At 34.8% G+C, this 16,792-nt stretch overlaps 3 protein-coding genes across 3 annotated transcripts in view; all 3 read right to left on the bottom strand.

Moving 5' to 3' along the window:
• Positions 1-150: 150 nt before the first annotated feature.
• Positions 151-7,649, bottom strand: LOC112903932 (anoctamin-4-like; the record flags this gene model as incomplete). Its single annotated transcript, XM_025975188.1, is given in 15 exon segments — positions 151-286; positions 353-412; positions 2,008-2,105; positions 2,189-2,378; positions 2,465-2,670; positions 3,102-3,241; positions 3,385-3,554; positions 3,793-3,936; positions 4,665-4,826; positions 5,154-5,275; positions 5,372-5,467; positions 5,523-5,689; positions 6,523-6,728; positions 6,948-7,055; positions 7,550-7,649. Coding segments are annotated over 15 exon segments (2,105 nt in total), but the record flags the coding sequence as incomplete, so codon positions are not given.
• Positions 7,650-9,988: 2,339 nt separating this feature from the next.
• Positions 9,989-11,520, bottom strand: LOC108741977 (platelet-activating factor acetylhydrolase IB subunit beta homolog). Its single transcript, XM_018476971.1, has 4 exons — positions 10,853-11,520; positions 10,571-10,719; positions 10,322-10,505; positions 9,989-10,254 (listed from the first exon to the last, which is right to left on the bottom strand). Exons 1-4 carry the CDS (start codon positions 10,904-10,906, stop codon positions 9,997-9,999), a joined length of 645 nt encoding a protein of 214 aa, XP_018332473.1. The 5' UTR covers positions 10,907-11,520; the 3' UTR covers positions 9,989-9,996.
• A 142-nt stretch (positions 11,521-11,662) lies between these two features.
• LOC108741975 (anoctamin-4) overlaps positions 11,663-16,792 on the bottom strand; it is an 18,993-nt gene continuing 13,863 nt past the window's right edge. The window contains exons 13-22 of the mRNA XM_025975190.1: positions 16,696-16,792; positions 15,824-15,967; positions 15,416-15,585; positions 15,133-15,272; positions 14,496-14,701; positions 14,220-14,409; positions 14,039-14,136; positions 12,384-12,443; positions 12,182-12,317; positions 11,663-12,036 (exon numbers count right to left, since the gene is read on the bottom strand). The exon at positions 16,696-16,792 is cut by the window's right edge and continues 6 nt beyond it. Coding sequence (XP_025830975.1) covers positions 11,918-12,036; positions 12,182-12,317; positions 12,384-12,443; positions 14,039-14,136; positions 14,220-14,409; positions 14,496-14,701; positions 15,133-15,272; positions 15,416-15,585; positions 15,824-15,967; positions 16,696-16,792 — 1,360 coding nt within the window. The 3' untranslated portion in view covers positions 11,663-11,917. The remainder of the gene's footprint in view (positions 12,037-12,181; positions 12,318-12,383; positions 12,444-14,038; positions 14,137-14,219; positions 14,410-14,495; positions 14,702-15,132; positions 15,273-15,415; positions 15,586-15,823; positions 15,968-16,695) is intronic.

Raw genomic sequence — 16,792 nt, 5'->3', positions numbered from 1 at the left:
AACTACTGAAAAAGGAAAAAAAATATTTTCTTTTTACATATGTTGGTAGGTTTTTTTACGTAAATAAATTTATTGTTAATTGATCAGTTTTTTGAATTAAATTGATTAGTTAATTAAAAAATGACTGAACAGTTGAGCGATATTTCTTACTTAAGTTTTTATCATTTTTGGTTTCACCGGTATCTTTGATGGCACTTAAAATATCCGATTCGTAATCTTTCTTTAACCCATGTTCAAATTTGGCTTCTTTAGCTAGCAGCCTTTCCCTTTGTATTTGAGTTTTTAACTAAAATGTTCGATATTAGTTGATAATTTGTTTTAATTAGCAACAAATATTGATTTGTCCACTCACTTCTGATGGTATTCCTGGTATAACGTATTGCATTATCCCTGTTAGTGCAAAAACTATATGCTATAAAATAAACAAAAATTAGTTTTTTTGCAAGTGATTCATAAAAAATTGATATGCAATTAAGCCTTTTCTAAAATTCATATTTTCCTTGATGATAATTAATTCAACGGAAATCTCTTTAAACCAGCTCAGATCAAAAGCTTTTGTATTTACAATCTCTTAACGTTTTACCCTTAGATGGGGGACTTCCTCAAAGTTAATTGTATAGTTAATTAAGACAGATGCATAATTATAGACAATTTTCTTATCTTCTGGAGAGCATTCTTAGTCTTCATGGTGAACTGGATGTTGGGGTGTTGTGTATTCAGGTGTTGGAGGAAGCAGTTTAAATCGCAAAGTGTTTCATGAAGAGGTTGGCTTTGACCGGATTTAGTTGGCTTTAAAAACTTTAAAAACTTTTGAAAACTTTTTTTGCTACGCCGGAAGGTAGGGCGGAAGGTCCTCTTCAGCCTGCTTTCAGGAATCGTGGGAATGGGTGGGTGGTTGTTCGGGTGAGAAAGATGAGATAGACGAAATGAAGACAGAAGAGAATGAAATATAGTGGAATATTACTGCCCCAGTATTTGCCTAAGTGATCGAAGGTAACCAGAGAAAAATTTGGACCAAGGCAGATGGACCCGGAATCGCACCGACGTCTTCCCGCATGCTAAGTAATGGACTAAACCTCTAGGTCATGCCACTGGGTTGGTGGGCTCCCCATTGCCACCCCATTTATATCTGCTCGTAGATGCCCCCTCCACACCCAATAACTTCCAGTGAGGCAAACCTGAAAGAGCTTGCATACGTCGGCAGGGAAGATTTTGGTCATCAGGTCAAGGCATCCTATCGGCGATACTTTGGTGAACAGCGAGACGCCGTCAAAGTTCACAAGGATGTCTCCTGGTTCGATGTTGATGTCTCGAATCTTGCGTACGAAGTCAGCGAAGTCCTTGACGTTACTGGTACTCTCTCCCACATGATACTGGAGCAACAATGTCAGGTGTTTCGCTAAGTAGTATATTGGTGATCCGGGGGTGCATACTATCGGTCTTAGAGGAATATTAGCCTTGTGGATCATGCGTAATCCATGTAGTCTTGGTGGAACAGCTTCCGTCCTCAGAATACGCTTTTGGATGTCTTCTGGCGAAGGCGATGACTTGATGAGTCGGTTAGCAATGCATAGTCCCGCTTGTGTTGGGTCTTCCTTCAAGGGTTTGTAGGTTTTCAGGTCCAAGAGTTGCTCATTTTTTCTGTTATATTCCTCGATCTTCAGAAAAATCGTTGCGTTTCTTCGTCGGCTGGGAGTATGATGATATCTTCATCTCTGTTAGGCTTTGCAGTGTCCAATCTCCATTCTTCGTCAATGTATTAGTAATACTGACTACAGTAATTCATAAAAAAGATTACAGAAGGTTCTATCACAGTTTAATCTCAATTTTAAATTGTACTGTGCATGTGTAATTGTCTTGCGTTTTATGTAATTTTTACAATTTTTTACAATTACCGTTGAGAAGGTTCCCATCTGAGGACGAGACGTTAGGAGATTGTAAAGAAAAATTTTTGAAAAGTAGTTTATTTTATTTAAATCTCCAAATTATGATTAGTTTTAAATGTACCTCAAAAATAACTACAAAGGCCAATCTGGCAGCAAAGACATGCCAATATTGTGGACTCAATCCGTATGGGTCACGTTCTCCAGGCCCATTTCGGTACCCTTAAATAAAAAAAGTATTTAGAAACTAGCGAAGTAAATGTTCATAAGTATTTTAATTTTATTTCAGCATTAGACTGACCCACCTCTATATTGACAAGTGTCTGGGGGCACATTATTTTCATCCCAATCAGCTCCCATGCCTTGTCCATAATCTGAAGTTTTGAATACCGACAATGACGAGTCAATATAACCAACTAGATCCGTATTATTAGAATATTTATATTTGTATACCATTCGTGGTATAAACTCACTGGTGTATGATATGACAAAGGCCTATAATTGTAGAAAAATAATTAGAGTTATTATCTAACCTGCTATCTCTCAATAATTTTACGATGTCTGTCAATTATTGTACGTACATTTGAAACGATGGCAGCGTAAGTTATCACCCTTAAGATGCCATACCATGCGCCAAGATCGTCCACCCTTTCTGCAAGGGGTCTTCTTGCTTGCGTTACCATTTTGTAAGCATCCAATCGAATTTCCGCAATATTGTTTAGTAATGCAAAAAGTGGAGCCAAGGGAAATGCAGCGACGAAGAGTGTTACAAAACCATATTGTATTACTTAAATAAACCAATTATGAATTAATATTGTTGGGTTAAATCCTCTACGAAAGGCAGGAAACACGGGCTTGGAATCATAGGTTCGACAGGCCGTTGCAACGCGCAATGTATTCGCGGTGCATCGGTCGACTGTGCGCGGTGCAACGGTCGGAACGTTCAAGTCCGACGATTTCAAAGACAAACCGACCCAACCCGCATGCATGAACGTTCGTCGGACGCCTAGTCGACCGTTGCACCGCGCAAGAATGTAAGATATAAGCTACAGGTCGCAATTCTTAATCGATTTTGATTGTTGTTTTCTTTTTTCAATAAAAAGTTTCGGCAGTTTACGACATCATTTCTGAAGTTAGCTCCGCAGAAAGATAAAATTCCGCAGTGCTGCCAATTTTTTTTTCTGTTTTAATGTTGTTTAAATTTTAAAAATTACTTACTCATTTCTAAATATTCATCAAACAAAGCTAAACGTCCAGGATCTTGCAGGTGATAATCTTCCTCCCACCTGGTGTGCTTCCTAGACCGATCTTTGGTTTGATTCCTGTGAGTCCTTTGTCGCCACCAGTTATAAAATTTTCTAACAAACATAAAATTAATTTTTCCTATAAATTTCAAAAATCTGAATTTGATGTACGGGATGAACCAAGCAGGAGAAATCACTAGTTTGTGGTTAAAGTATGATCCTGTTCTTTAATACATACGTAATGTAAGACAACTTACGGGTTAAATAGTTCTAAAAAATTGTTGAACATTTGCTTTCCAATCATAATAATAGCGAGCTGAATACAAAGTTCACTGAGACATCCGGCTGGGTCACACACGTCGCCTTTGACCCTTAAAAATTCTGACGAACGACTTATTGTGTCCCCTGGATAGTCAAAGAAACGACCCTGAAATCAACTATCTTTTAAATTGTTTCTTCGTTTTCTTTCAAACAAGCACAGGGGCCTTAAAAATCATTTAAAAAATGCCTAATCGAAAAATTAAAATCATCGTAATTTTTAAAAAAGTACAGAATACATAAATTACACAAGTATGCATAAATTTGAATTTTAACTAATTAATAAGGAGTAAATCTTCGGTAGTTCTAGTATGACCCCTTTTCTAAGCAGTTGTGTCTTAACTTACTTTAAAGAAAGCAATGTAGATCAAAGAAGAGTAGAAGTTGAGGAATTCAAAAAGGAAAATTTTAAATGTGTATGAGTCTTCATATTCAGTCTGCGTTCTTGGATTCTCTAAATTGGTTAAATAAATCGCTAATTTATGGTAAAACTGAAACATAAGAAATACAAAATAGAAAATCGACATTGTGACGATAGAATTCTATACGCGTTAACTAAATGTGTTGCGATTATTTTGTTTTAATTATGTATAAAAAGGAAAAGAAAAGGTTAGAACCGTTCGAAATGTGGTGTTACAGGCGAATGATGAGGATACCGTGGATAGAGAAGGGTAGAAATGGAGAAATAGGCGAGATAAATTGGTAGGACACCTTCTCAGGCATGAAGGTCTAGTCAGAGACATATTAGAGGCAGAAACAGAAGGTAGGAGGGGTAGAGGTAGACCTAGATTAGATTACTGTTCGCAAATAGTTAAGGATGTGGGATGTTCCAGTTTTAGGGAAATGCGAAAATTAGCTCAGGATAGGAACGAGTGGAGGTGCGTGTCCAATCAGTCTTAGGACTGACGAGCTTATGATGATGATGATGTATAATTCACACGGTTCTATAGAACATAAGTTGTTGTTCAGTGATCTGTCGAAACTGCAGGATACGGATTGTGATTTCGATCTCTCTGGATTTCATCGGTACGCCGCAATAGCTTCGACAGAACATGTACCAACGTACTTGTTCTATTAAACATCGTGCAACGAATAACTGCAGACGGAATGATATACGCCATCTATAGAACTTTCTTACTAATTATAGTATTAATAGTATTAAATTAAGAATAATTTCTAAAGGGTTATTTATTGCAATAGGTAAGGATAATCGACTTACTCTAGTTAAAAACATGATGATAATCAAGTTGATAACGGCAGCGGTGATAGACGTAAATATTTTGGCATGTTTCTGGAAGAAACCGCCACCCCCATATATCACAGACACGAGTGACAGTCTGTATATAATGGTGCCCAGAACTGCACACATTACTGTAATCAACTAAAATACGAACGAAATATATTTTTCACTTTTCTACTCAATGGAAATCAGGTAAATATTGTCTATATTTGAGGGTGATTTTTTGAAGGTATTTCTGTACAGTTAGAACTATCTAATATCTTTTTTAATTAATTCTTTCATTTATATTTTACGATTGTCACAATGATTTTGAGGGTTCGTTTTTATAGAAATTGTTCGGGGTTTTACCGACAAAGATGGTGCTGTTTGTATGCTGGTATAGGGAACAAATATTAACTTACAATGTACTGTGTGTTTATAAAATTATTGATAAATAGTTATTGTATTTACGTAGTAAATAGACATTACCATTAAAAATACTGCACTTCCTGTAACAAAAAATCTCCATGCCTTAGACCAGAGGGGTAAATATGGTTCCTTATCTTTTGTAACAGGATTCGTCCGAAAATGTTTCACGCTGGTTTCAAATTCTGAATCCAAAAAATTAAATTAATAACACTTTTTAATTCGAAGATTTCATCCTTTCTTTCCTTAATTTTCCTGTCAGTGATTATAATTTGACTTACCAGGACGAGGTTCTTCGTCAGTATCAGCTCCTGCCAAGTCCCACTCCCATTGAATCACGCTCTGTTTTCTCCTCCATAGCTCCAAGAAAAGGGTTGCTGAAATGTTAATTTCATCATTCATTGTAACTTTTTCTTTATGTGTTCGTCTTACCCCATAGGCTCATAAAAATAGCAAAGAACACTGTTGCAGGATTGTCGAATAAATATGTCAGTCTTGCGAATTTACAACTGTCTATCAGTTTTTGATAAGTGCAGACCTTGTCGCACTGTGGACACAACGTTATGTTCCCTGGTCCATTCGGATCACAGATTTCTTTACTGGTAACAAAAATGATGCATAGTTTGTATAAAGAGCAACAGGTAGTTATGAAATTTGAGCAACATAGTAGACAGGTACACATTAGGAAGAGATATTAATGTGAAAATTCATTTTAATTTTTTCCCACTATAAGCAACCTCAGGTTACGAAGCAACAATGTTCCCTCAATAATCTGAGGTAGTTGATAGTGGGAAAAAATTAAAATGAATTTTCACATTAGTATTTGATATCAACCCCTATTAAATGTCGAAGCGGTTCATTAAGAAGAGAGTTAAATAAGGATGTACATTACTACTTTATGATTTGTGTTATTAAAGACATTAGCATGCTTTTTGTGGATGATACAGTAGCATTAGCATCTAGCGAGGAGGAATTAGCTCTAAATCAAATGGAAGCGGTATTTGCACAAAAGTGTTGTATAAAAATTAGTAAAAATAAAATAAGAATGTTGGTATGTAAGGGATGCAGAAGTAGAGTAAGAGCTAATACAAAAATAGGAGACGAAAAACTACAGCAAGTCGTCGATTTTTCGTATTTAGGGGGTCATGGATAACTGTGGAAGTCAATAAGAAATAGGTAATTGATGAAGCAGGAGTTAAAAGAGTCTCTCTAGTTTTAGCGAATTGTGAAAAATGGTTCAAGATTGAAAGAAATAGAGATATGTATCCAATGAGTCTTTGGACTGAAAATCCTTTTCATGATAATGATCTAATGATGATGTAGTATTGAAAGAAATAGAGATGTGTATCCAATGAGTCTTTGGACTGAAAATCCGTTTCATGGTAATGATGATGTAGTATTTCATTAAATTACAAATGCGTTCATAACACACCTTGGTATATTGTCTTTACCATCCATGGTGCACAACCCATACAGAAAGCAGAGAGTTCCAACAATAGCTGGCGCATATAACATTTTCGTATAAAATCCAAGCCAACAGAAATACAGGGCGATCTTGTCTCCAAAATATCTTCTGACCATGCTCAGGGGTTGCTTCTTGTACCATTTTGCCGGTCTCGCCCATTCCAAATACAGCATCTATTACAAAAATAACTAAAGGTATGTATTGATTAATCCAATTGATTATTTGAGTGGTGTTCCCATGCCCCTTGTTTAGCCACAAATGTTTCGACACCCTCGCTAAACAAATGACACTGCAGCACTGACTAGAAGCTCAACAAGTTTCATCTGATACTGGCCCATTACCTTGGACTATACAAAGGAAAACAAAAGGAATTCTAGGTTTCTGTTTCTTACCCTTCTGTCGAGTATTGTCCCATTGTCTTCCTCTTTATCCCAACGTCCTTCGTGTAGTGGGAAACACGACAAGTAGGTGTAATCATTTAATAACCTTCTAATTCCTACCTAAAAAATTAAAGAGTGTCTATTAAAAGTAAGAGTAGGCCACTGAATTGTTCACGAAAAATTAAGCTTTAATATTAATGTGAAAATTTATTTAATTTCTATCCACTACAAATTGCCTCAAATTAACAAGGAAAAATTGTCACTGCTGTGACAGACTCGCCGGGAGACGAACCCGAGACAGTAACAACGATGAAACATACTTATTAAGTCACAGGTTTGTTTTTATTAATTTGAGGTAATTTGTATTGCAGAGAAATTTAAATATATTTTCCCATTAATATTAAAAGTTTCTTAAAGTATTTCATATAAAATCAAGCTTTACTTTCGTTTTCCAATGTTTAGTACTTGAGCAATCAACGTTTAGGATTAATTAAGACTAACCAATTACTAATTAAGACCTCATCCTTGGTCTGAATGAGTCATATTTATAAGTTTTGTACAGGATCAAGTGGTATATGTATTTGATGGTTTGTGAAAGTTTAACATGATGATACCTTATCTGTATCGTCGAATTTTGCTCTAAGGAGTATTTGCATCACTATAAGGCTTCTTTGGGCAGTGGAGTAGGTTGTATGTCTGTCCTTTACAATAAATCTGAAAGAAATATAAACACATCAGTTAAAACAGTTCTTTTGTAATAATAGCATCCACAATAAATTGCAGTTTAACTTGAACCCCATCCCCATGGTTTTACACTTCAACCCCCCCCCCAAAGCATGATATGGTCTTTTTAACACTTTTAATATTCATGGAAATTTTATTTTATTATTTAAAGCAGTAAACATTAACATTGCTAAGGAGTTGTTGGANAGCCGTTGCAGTTGGACACCTTCCTTCATGAAAGACAGTTTGAGTATAGAAATACGTTAGGTGGGTGGAACATTCTCCTTATATAACAAATTGGGCTAGTTTGTAGTTAATTTATAGGTAAACTGGTTTTCGTGACCAACCGCAATAAATGACACAAAGAAATGCAAACGAATGAATATAAACAACGATCAGATAAAACTTCCTTACAAAAATTTATACTCTTTTGTTAACAAGTTAGACATTAGAATTTACGTTTAAACAGGTGCGGAAGTTACACTGCTAAAGAAATTAGTTTTGCACAAAAAGTAACTAACTGTACGAGATACATCTTCAATGTTTGGTGATGCTGTTAAGCAGTAGTAGTGAAACAAAACGCTAAAAATTACAAATACAAAGCTTCCACTATCTTTAAAACCATCATAAACCACGCGCTCATAAAATGGTGAAACCATTTGATCTGATTATTTATATTCAGCATTTAGCACCTTCGTTAAAACTAAACAAGTTGCAAATTAGGGTATTCTATTTTGTAGATAAACAGCAGAAAATTCTATTATCTCCAAAACAGTTTTGTATATCCACAAAACAGGTTTAATTACTTTTTGAAAAAGGTACATTGTCCATTTTTTTTTTCAAAAGTCAATATAATCAGTTGACAATGCATTAATGAACTGATTTTTTTAACTATCTTTACCCACTACAGATAACCTCACATTAATTACCTCTTCGTAACTTAGTGGTAGAGAACATGGCATAAAGCTAGAGGCCTGGGTTCGATTCCTAGTGAAGGAGTAACAGCACCAACAATTTTTCCTTATTAATTTTAGGTTATCTGTAGTGCGTAAAGTTGATTCAAAAAAATTAATTCATTAATGCATTGAATTTAACTCTACAAAAATTCAAAGTGTCCAAGCAGTTAACAGTTTAACTCTGTACTTGAAGGACTTGTAATGATCAAATTTCCGAATGTTCGTTAATTACTTTCACTGTAACATTCAGATTTGGGAAAATATGAAACGTCCAAAATTACAATAAAATTCATTAATCTAATTAATGAAATAATCAGTCAACGATATGCCTACTTTTAGATCATTTATAGGTATACAAGCCATGCTGATGGTTTACTTGGCAACATTGTGGGAGTCCCAGGATTTCCCAGTTAATGAGAGTTACAACTAATACATTGGTTATTGGTGGTTCTTTCGTTGTTCTATAATATTTTAATTTTAGCGGAAATATCGTGCAATAAATGCAGAATAAGGATGCTTATAGTATGTTTTAGTGATTAATACCTTTGGATACAGTTTTTAATTCCAGAAGGTAATATTAACTATTAAGTGAAAGAAGTGAAAATGTTTTAGGTCAGATTGTGTGTTTTAGTTGTAAATTTTCTGGTTTATTTCTTAACAAAATGCCTCGTCGTTGTGTTCCCAGTTGCAATTCAAACTATAAATCATCTTTAAAATGTAAGTACAAGTATGTCTATATTTTTATTCCCAAAAAAATTATGAAATGCGAAAATATTCTGCAGTTTACATACATCACTTTAACGGAAGTGACATTATAAAAACAGTAAAAAAAAGTATCTACTGCTGGTAATGTTTTGGGTGTGCTTTTAACATATCCTAAATTACCAGATAATGATGAAATAGAAATTTAAATTGTTGAAAAGTCTCCCTTAAACATAAGTCAGTTTATTGAACTTTTTAAATTCCGATTTTTTAATGAATTGTGATTTAGATGACTCCTTAAAAGTTTGCAGTTCATTCTGTTCCTAAAAAGATAACTTGCAACAATTGTGTTTCGCTCATAGTAAACAATAAAGGCTCTTGCGTTGGAGATATTTATTTTGATTATTTACAAAGGGGAGGACTTTCTGTTCCTACTGATAATATTAGTATAGTTTTTTNATATGGTTCCTTATCTTTTGTAACAGGATTCGTCCGAAAATGTTTCACGCTGGTTTCAAATTCTGAATCCAAAAAATTAAATTAATAACACTTTTTAATTCGAAGATTTCATCCTTTCTTTCCTTAATTTTCCTGTCAGTGATTATAATTTGACTTACCAGGACGAGGTTCTTCGTCAGTATCAGCTCCTGCCAAGTCTAGGTGTAACAGCTGTAAGAAACCTAGGTACCTAAAATTAATTCTAATTGTGCATAAACTGGTAAAAATACTTTGTTATATGCATCGTCAGTTAAGTGAAGGTAATCGTGAAGCATTTTCCTAGATATTGTACCGTTGTTTTCAATTATATTTTTATGTATAGGTATAATAATCACTTTTCCGTTATATTTGCTATCAGAAAATATTTCAGTTAATAATTCGTTAACTTTTTGGTTTGTTTCGCGTCCTCTATTTGGAAATTGGCCTTTCGGCAGAAGGGTCTACAAATATAAACAAAATTACTATTAAAAACTGTAACTAAAATTTCCGAAATGGTTCTTAATTTACCGGAAATAGTATTGTAACATCATCTAATTTTTTCGTAATAATTTCTACCAAATTAACAATGCCTTCTGAAATTTCTTCGACAGATTGACTTATATTATTTGTTCCCAAGTGCAATACAACAACTTTTATTTTACAATTAAAATCTAGTTCTCCATTTTCAACTCTCCACAGTACGTTCTCCACTCTAGGGAATATACAGCGCTTATTATATTTATTATAGGAATAGTTTGTTATTATTATTATTTCTACCGATCTCCTCCAATTCCATAATTAACGCATTTGAATTTGCTGATTTTTTCTTTCCATAATGAACTTGTTTGAATACGTTCTATAATAGAATCTCCAATCCAAACTACATCTGCATCACAAGATTTCGATTTCTTTTCATATTCGATGTGCTAAATTTCAAATTGTTTATAATTTGTCACATTTAAGTTCAAAAATAAATACTATTTCAGTAATAACACTAGTTATTACCTATATTCTTTTATTTACTATTAAATTACTGTGAAATATTGTATAATTACCTACCTTGTTTTGCCAACAGTTATCTTTTTTGGGTTGAGGTATTAAACACGAATTCATTTGTTTATAATTTTATTTGCATATTATAAATCCTTAAAAGCAGTACGTTTCTGTACGTGAATGCCCAGTTTATTGAACGGTTCTGTTCATTTTTACACCCACATCGTTCCGATTCGGAATTGTTCGCAAATAAATATACCAGGACGTTTAAGCAAATTTTGTAACATTCATAATTTATTACTTTTTAACTAATAACGACTTTGTTAAGTTATAATATAGTTACTACATACATACATACAGCTAAGGATAGTTTCATTATATGTAGTTGTAATTATTGAAATCAAGTTATAAATATTACAAAGATTTGTTAAATTTTAGTGAAAACCGCGTGAAAATCGATTAAGAAACACCGGAGTTGTATCAATCTAAAGTGTTTTCCTTTAAAAACTTTAAAGCTTGGGGATTCCGACTTCCGGTAAATTAATTCATAACCACATACCAAATACCACCCACGCAACTAACAGGTGCTAGTTGACCTAATTTCCTATTGGTTATTAAATTGGCGCGGAAGGCGATAACCAATCGGGCGCTTCAAATTCTTTTATAACAATAACACTTCGCACGTGTAAGTTAGTCACTCTCGATGCTTTGGAGGCTGTACGTCGTTCTGCTAAAATTTAGGTTAGAATTACGTAATAAATAAGTTTATTCAAATACTACTGTTGCCACTTTAGAAATGCTGAAAATAAATTACTGATTTTGGATGAAAACATTCGAAAAATAAATGTCACAGTAGGTAATAATAAATGAAATAAAAAAGATGAAAAATTGTTTATTTACTTACTATATATGCATATTACAATAGATTAAGTGAAGTACAATTTTAAATTTGGTGTTGTATTAATCGTTGTTAAATAATTGGAATTGAGAGAAGAATCTTTATAAAAAAATCGTTAAATTTTCCCCAATGTTTATTGTATGTTTTCTCATCATTGACTTTTTCAACCCATAAAATCTTTCGGGATTTGGATCGCACCACAAAAATAATCTACATATTTTTTTTTCTTATTATCACGTTACTGTCCAGAATGGGTCTTTACCATTTTGTTGATTTTGGCGACTAACTTCTACATGGGCATCCAAACCATCGGAAATTTTACTTAGTCTTCTTGCCCATGATGTTCTAACTACTGAAAAAGGAAAAAAAATATTTTCTTTTTACATATGTTGGTAGGTTTTTTTACGTAAATAAATTTATTGTTAATTGATCAGTTTTTTGAATTAAATTGATTAGTTAATTAAAAAATGACTGAACAGTTGAGCGATATTTCTTACTTAAGTTTTTATCATTTTTGGTTTCACCGGTATCTTTGATGGCACTTAAAATATCCGATTCGTAATCTTTCTTTAACCCATGTTCAAATTTGGCTTCTTTAGCTAGCAGCCTTTCCCTTTGTATTTGAGTTTTTAACTAAAATGTTCGATATTAGTTGATAATTTGTTTTAATTAGCAACAAATATTGATTTGTCCACTCACTTCTGATGGTATTCCTGGTATAACGTATTGCATTATCCCTGTTAGTGCAAAAACTATATGCTATAAAATAAACAAAAATTAGTTTTTTTGCAAGTGATTCATAAAAAATTGATATGCAATTAAGCCTTTTCTAAAATTCATATTTTCCTTGATGATAATTAATTCAACGGAAATCTCTTTAAACCAGCTCAGATCAAAAGCTTTTGTATTTACAATCTCTTAACGTTTTACCCTTAGATGGGGGACTTCCTCAAAGTTAATTGTATAGTTAATTAAGACAGATGCATAATTATAGACAATTTTCTTATCTTCTGGAGAGCATTCTTAGTCTTCATGGTGAACTGGATGTTGGGGTGTTGTGTATTCAGGTGTTGGAGGAAGCAGTTTAAATCGCAAAGTGTTTCATGAAGAGGTTGGCTTTGACCGGATTTAGTTGGCTTTAAAAACTTTAAAAACTTTTGAAAACTTTTTTTGCTACGCCGGAAGGTAGGGCGGAAGGTCCTCTTCAGCCTGCTTTCAGGAATCGTGGGAATGGGTGGGTGGTTGTTCGGGTGAGAAAGATGAGATAGACGAAATGAAGACAGAAGAGAATGAAATATAGTGGAATATTACTGCCCCAGTATTTGCCTAAGTGATCGAAGGTAACCAGAGAAAAATTTGGACCAAGGCAGATGGACCCGGAATCGCACCGACGTCTTCCCGCATGCTAAGTAATGGACTAAACCTCTAGGTCATGCCACTGGGTTGGTGGGCTCCCCATTGCCACCCCATTTATATCTGCTCGTAGATGCCCCCTCCACACCCAATAACTTCCAGTGAGGCAAACCTGAAAGAGCTTGCATACGTCGGCAGGGAAGATTTTGGTCATCAGGTCAAGGCATCCTATCGGCGATACTTTGGTGAACAGCGAGACGCCGTCAAAGTTCACAAGGATGTCTCCTGGTTCGATGTTGATGTCTCGAATCTTGCGTACGAAGTCAGCGAAGTCCTTGACGTTACTGGTACTCTCTCCCACATGATACTGGAGCAACAATGTCAGGTGTTTCGCTAAGTAGTATATTGGTGATCCGGGGGTGCATACTATCGGTCTTAGAGGAATATTAGCCTTGTGGATCATGCGTAATCCATGTAGTCTTGGTGGAACAGCTTCCGTCCTCAGAATACGCTTTTGGATGTCTTCTGGCGAAGGCGATGACTTGATGAGTCGGTTAGCAATGCATAGTCCCGCTTGTGTTGGGTCTTCCTTCAAGGGTTTGTAGGTTTTCAGGTCCAAGAGTTGCTCATTTTTTCTGTTATATTCCTCGATCTTCAGAAAAATCGTTGCGTTTCTTCGTCGGCTGGGAGTATGATGATATCTTCATCTCTGTTAGGCTTTGCAGTGTCCAATCTCCATTCTTCGTCAATGTATTAGTAATACTGACTACAGTAATTCATAAAAAAGATTACAGAAGGTTCTATCACAGTTTAATCTCAATTTTAAATTGTACTGTGCATGTGTAATTGTCTTGCGTTTTATGTAATTTTTACAATTTTTTACAATTACCGTTGAGAAGGTTCCCATCTGAGGACGAGACGTTAGGAGATTGTAAAGAAAAATTTTTGAAAAGTAGTTTATTTTATTTAAATCTCCAAATTATGATTAGTTTTAAATGTACCTCAAAAATAACTACAAAGGCCAATCTGGCAGCAAAGACATGCCAATATTGTGGACTCAATCCGTATGGGTCACGTTCTCCAGGCCCATTTCGGTACCCTTAAATAAAAAAAGTATTTAGAAACTAGCGAAGTAAATGTTCATAAGTATTTTAATTTTATTTCAGCATTAGACTGACCCACCTCTATATTGACAAGTGTCTGGGGGCACATTATTTTCATCCCAATCAGCTCCCATGCCTTGTCCATAATCTGAAGTTTTGAATACCGACAATGACGAGTCAATATAACCAACTAGATCCGTATTATTAGAATATTTATATTTGTATACCATTCGTGGTATAAACTCACTGGTGTATGATATGACAAAGGCCTATAATTGTAGAAAAATAATTAGAGTTATTATCTAACCTGCTATCTCTCAATAATTTTACGATGTCTGTCAATTATTGTACGTACATTTGAAACGATGGCAGCGTAAGTTATCACCCTTAAGATGCCATACCATGCGCCAAGATCGTCCACCCTTTCTGCAAGGGGTCTTCTTGCTTGCGTTACCATTTTGTAAGCATCCAATCGAATTTCCGCAATATTGTTTAGTAATGCAAAAAGTGGAGCCAAGGGAAATGCAGCGACGAAGAGTGTTACAAAACCATATTGTATTACTTAAATAAACCAATTATGAATTAATATTGTTGGGTTAAATCCTCTACGAAAGGCAGGAAACACGGGCTTGGAATCATAGGTTCGACAGGCCGTTGCAACGCGCAATGTATTCGCGGTGCATCGGTCGACTGTGCGCGGTGCAACGGTCGGAACGTTCAAGTCCGACGATTTCAAAGACAAACCGACCCAACCCGCATGCATGAACGTTCGTCGGACGCCTAGTCGACCGTTGCACCGCGCAAGAATGTAAGATATAAGCTACAGGTCGCAATTCTTAATCGATTTTGATTGTTGTTTTCTTTTTTCAATAAAAAGTTTCGGCAGTTTACGACATCATTTCTGAAGTTAGCTCCGCAGAAAGATAAAATTCCGCAGTGCTGCCAATTTTTTTTTCTGTTTTAATGTTGTTTAAATTTTAAAAATTACTTACTCATTTCTAAATATTCATCAAACAAAGCTAAACGTCCAGGATCTTGCAGGTGATAATCTTCCTCCCACCTGGTGTGCTTCCTAGACCGATCTTTGGTTTGATTCCTGTGAGTCCTTTGTCGCCACCAGTTATAAAATTTTCTAACAAACATAAAATTAATTTTTCCTATAAATTTCAAAAATCTGAATTTGATGTACGGGATGAACCAAGCAGGAGAAATCACTAGTTTGTGGTTAAAGTATGATCCTGTTCTTTAATACATACGTAATGTAAGACAACTTACGGGTTAAATAGTTCTAAAAAATTGTTGAACATTTGCTTTCCAATCATAATAATAGCGAGCTGAATACAAAGTTCACTGAGACATCCGGCTGGGTCACACACGTCGCCTTTGACCCTTAAAAATTCTGACGAACGACTTATTGTGTCCCCTGGATAGTCAAAGAAACGACCCTGAAATCAACTATCTTTTAAATTGTTTCTTCGTTTTCTTTCAAACAAGCACAGGGGCCTTAAAAATCATTTAAAAAATGCCTAATCGAAAAATTAAAATCATCGTAATTTTTAAAAAAGTACAGAATACATAAATTACACAAGTATGCATAAATTTGAATTTTAACTAATTAATAAGGAGTAAATCTTCGGTAGTTCTAGTATGACCCCTTTTCTAAGCAGTTGTGTCTTAACTTACTTTAAAGAAAGCAATGTAGATCAAAGAAGAGTAGAAGTTGAGGAATTCAAAAAGGAAAATTTTAAATGTGTATGAGTCTTCATATTCAGTCTGCGTTCTTGGATTCTCTAAATTGGTTAAATAAATCGCTAATTTATGGTAAAACTGAAACATAAGAAATACAAAATAGAAAATCGACATTGTGACGATAGAATTCTATACGCGTTAACTAAATGTGTTGCGATTATTTTGTTTTAATTATGTATAAAAAGGAAAAGAAAAGGTTAGAACCGTTCGAAATGTGGTGTTACAGGCGAATGATGAGGATACCGTGGATAGAGAAGGGTAGAAATGGAGAAATAGGCGAGATAAATTGGTAGGACACCTTCTCAGGCATGAAGGTCTAGTCAGAGACATATTAGAGGCAGAAACAGAAGGTAGGAGGGGTAGAGGTAGACCTAGATTAGATTACTGTTCGCAAATAGTTAAGGATGTGGGATGTTCCAGTTTTAGGGAAATGCGAAAATTAGCTCAGGATAGGAACGAGTGGAGGTGCGTGTCCAATCAGTCTTAGGACTGACGAGCTTATGATGATGATGATGTATAATTCACACGGTTCTATAGAACATAAGTTGTTGTTCAGTGATCTGTCGAAACTGCAGGATACGGATTGTGATTTCGATCTCTCTGGATTTCATCGGTACGCCGCAATAGCTTCGACAGAACATGTACCAACGTACTTGTTCTATTAAACATCGTGCAACGAATAACTGCAGACGGAATGATATACGCCATCTATAGAACTTTCTTACTAATTATAGTATTAATAGTATTAAATTAAGAATAATTTCTAAAGGGTTATTTATTGCAATAGGTAAGGATAATCGACTTACTCTAGTTAAAAACATGATGATAATCAAGTTGATAACGGCAGCGGTGATAGACGTAAATATTTTGGCATGTTTCTGGAAGAAACCGCCACCCCCATAT

Source organism: Agrilus planipennis, unplaced genomic scaffold, assembly GCF_000699045.2.
Source record: "Agrilus planipennis isolate EAB-ADULT unplaced genomic scaffold, Apla_2.0 scaffold69, whole genome shotgun sequence".
Classification (NCBI taxonomy): domain Eukaryota; kingdom Metazoa; phylum Arthropoda; class Insecta; order Coleoptera; family Buprestidae; genus Agrilus; species Agrilus planipennis.
Note: the sequence above shows the minus strand (reverse complement) of the source record. Positions and strands in the feature narration are given on the sequence as shown.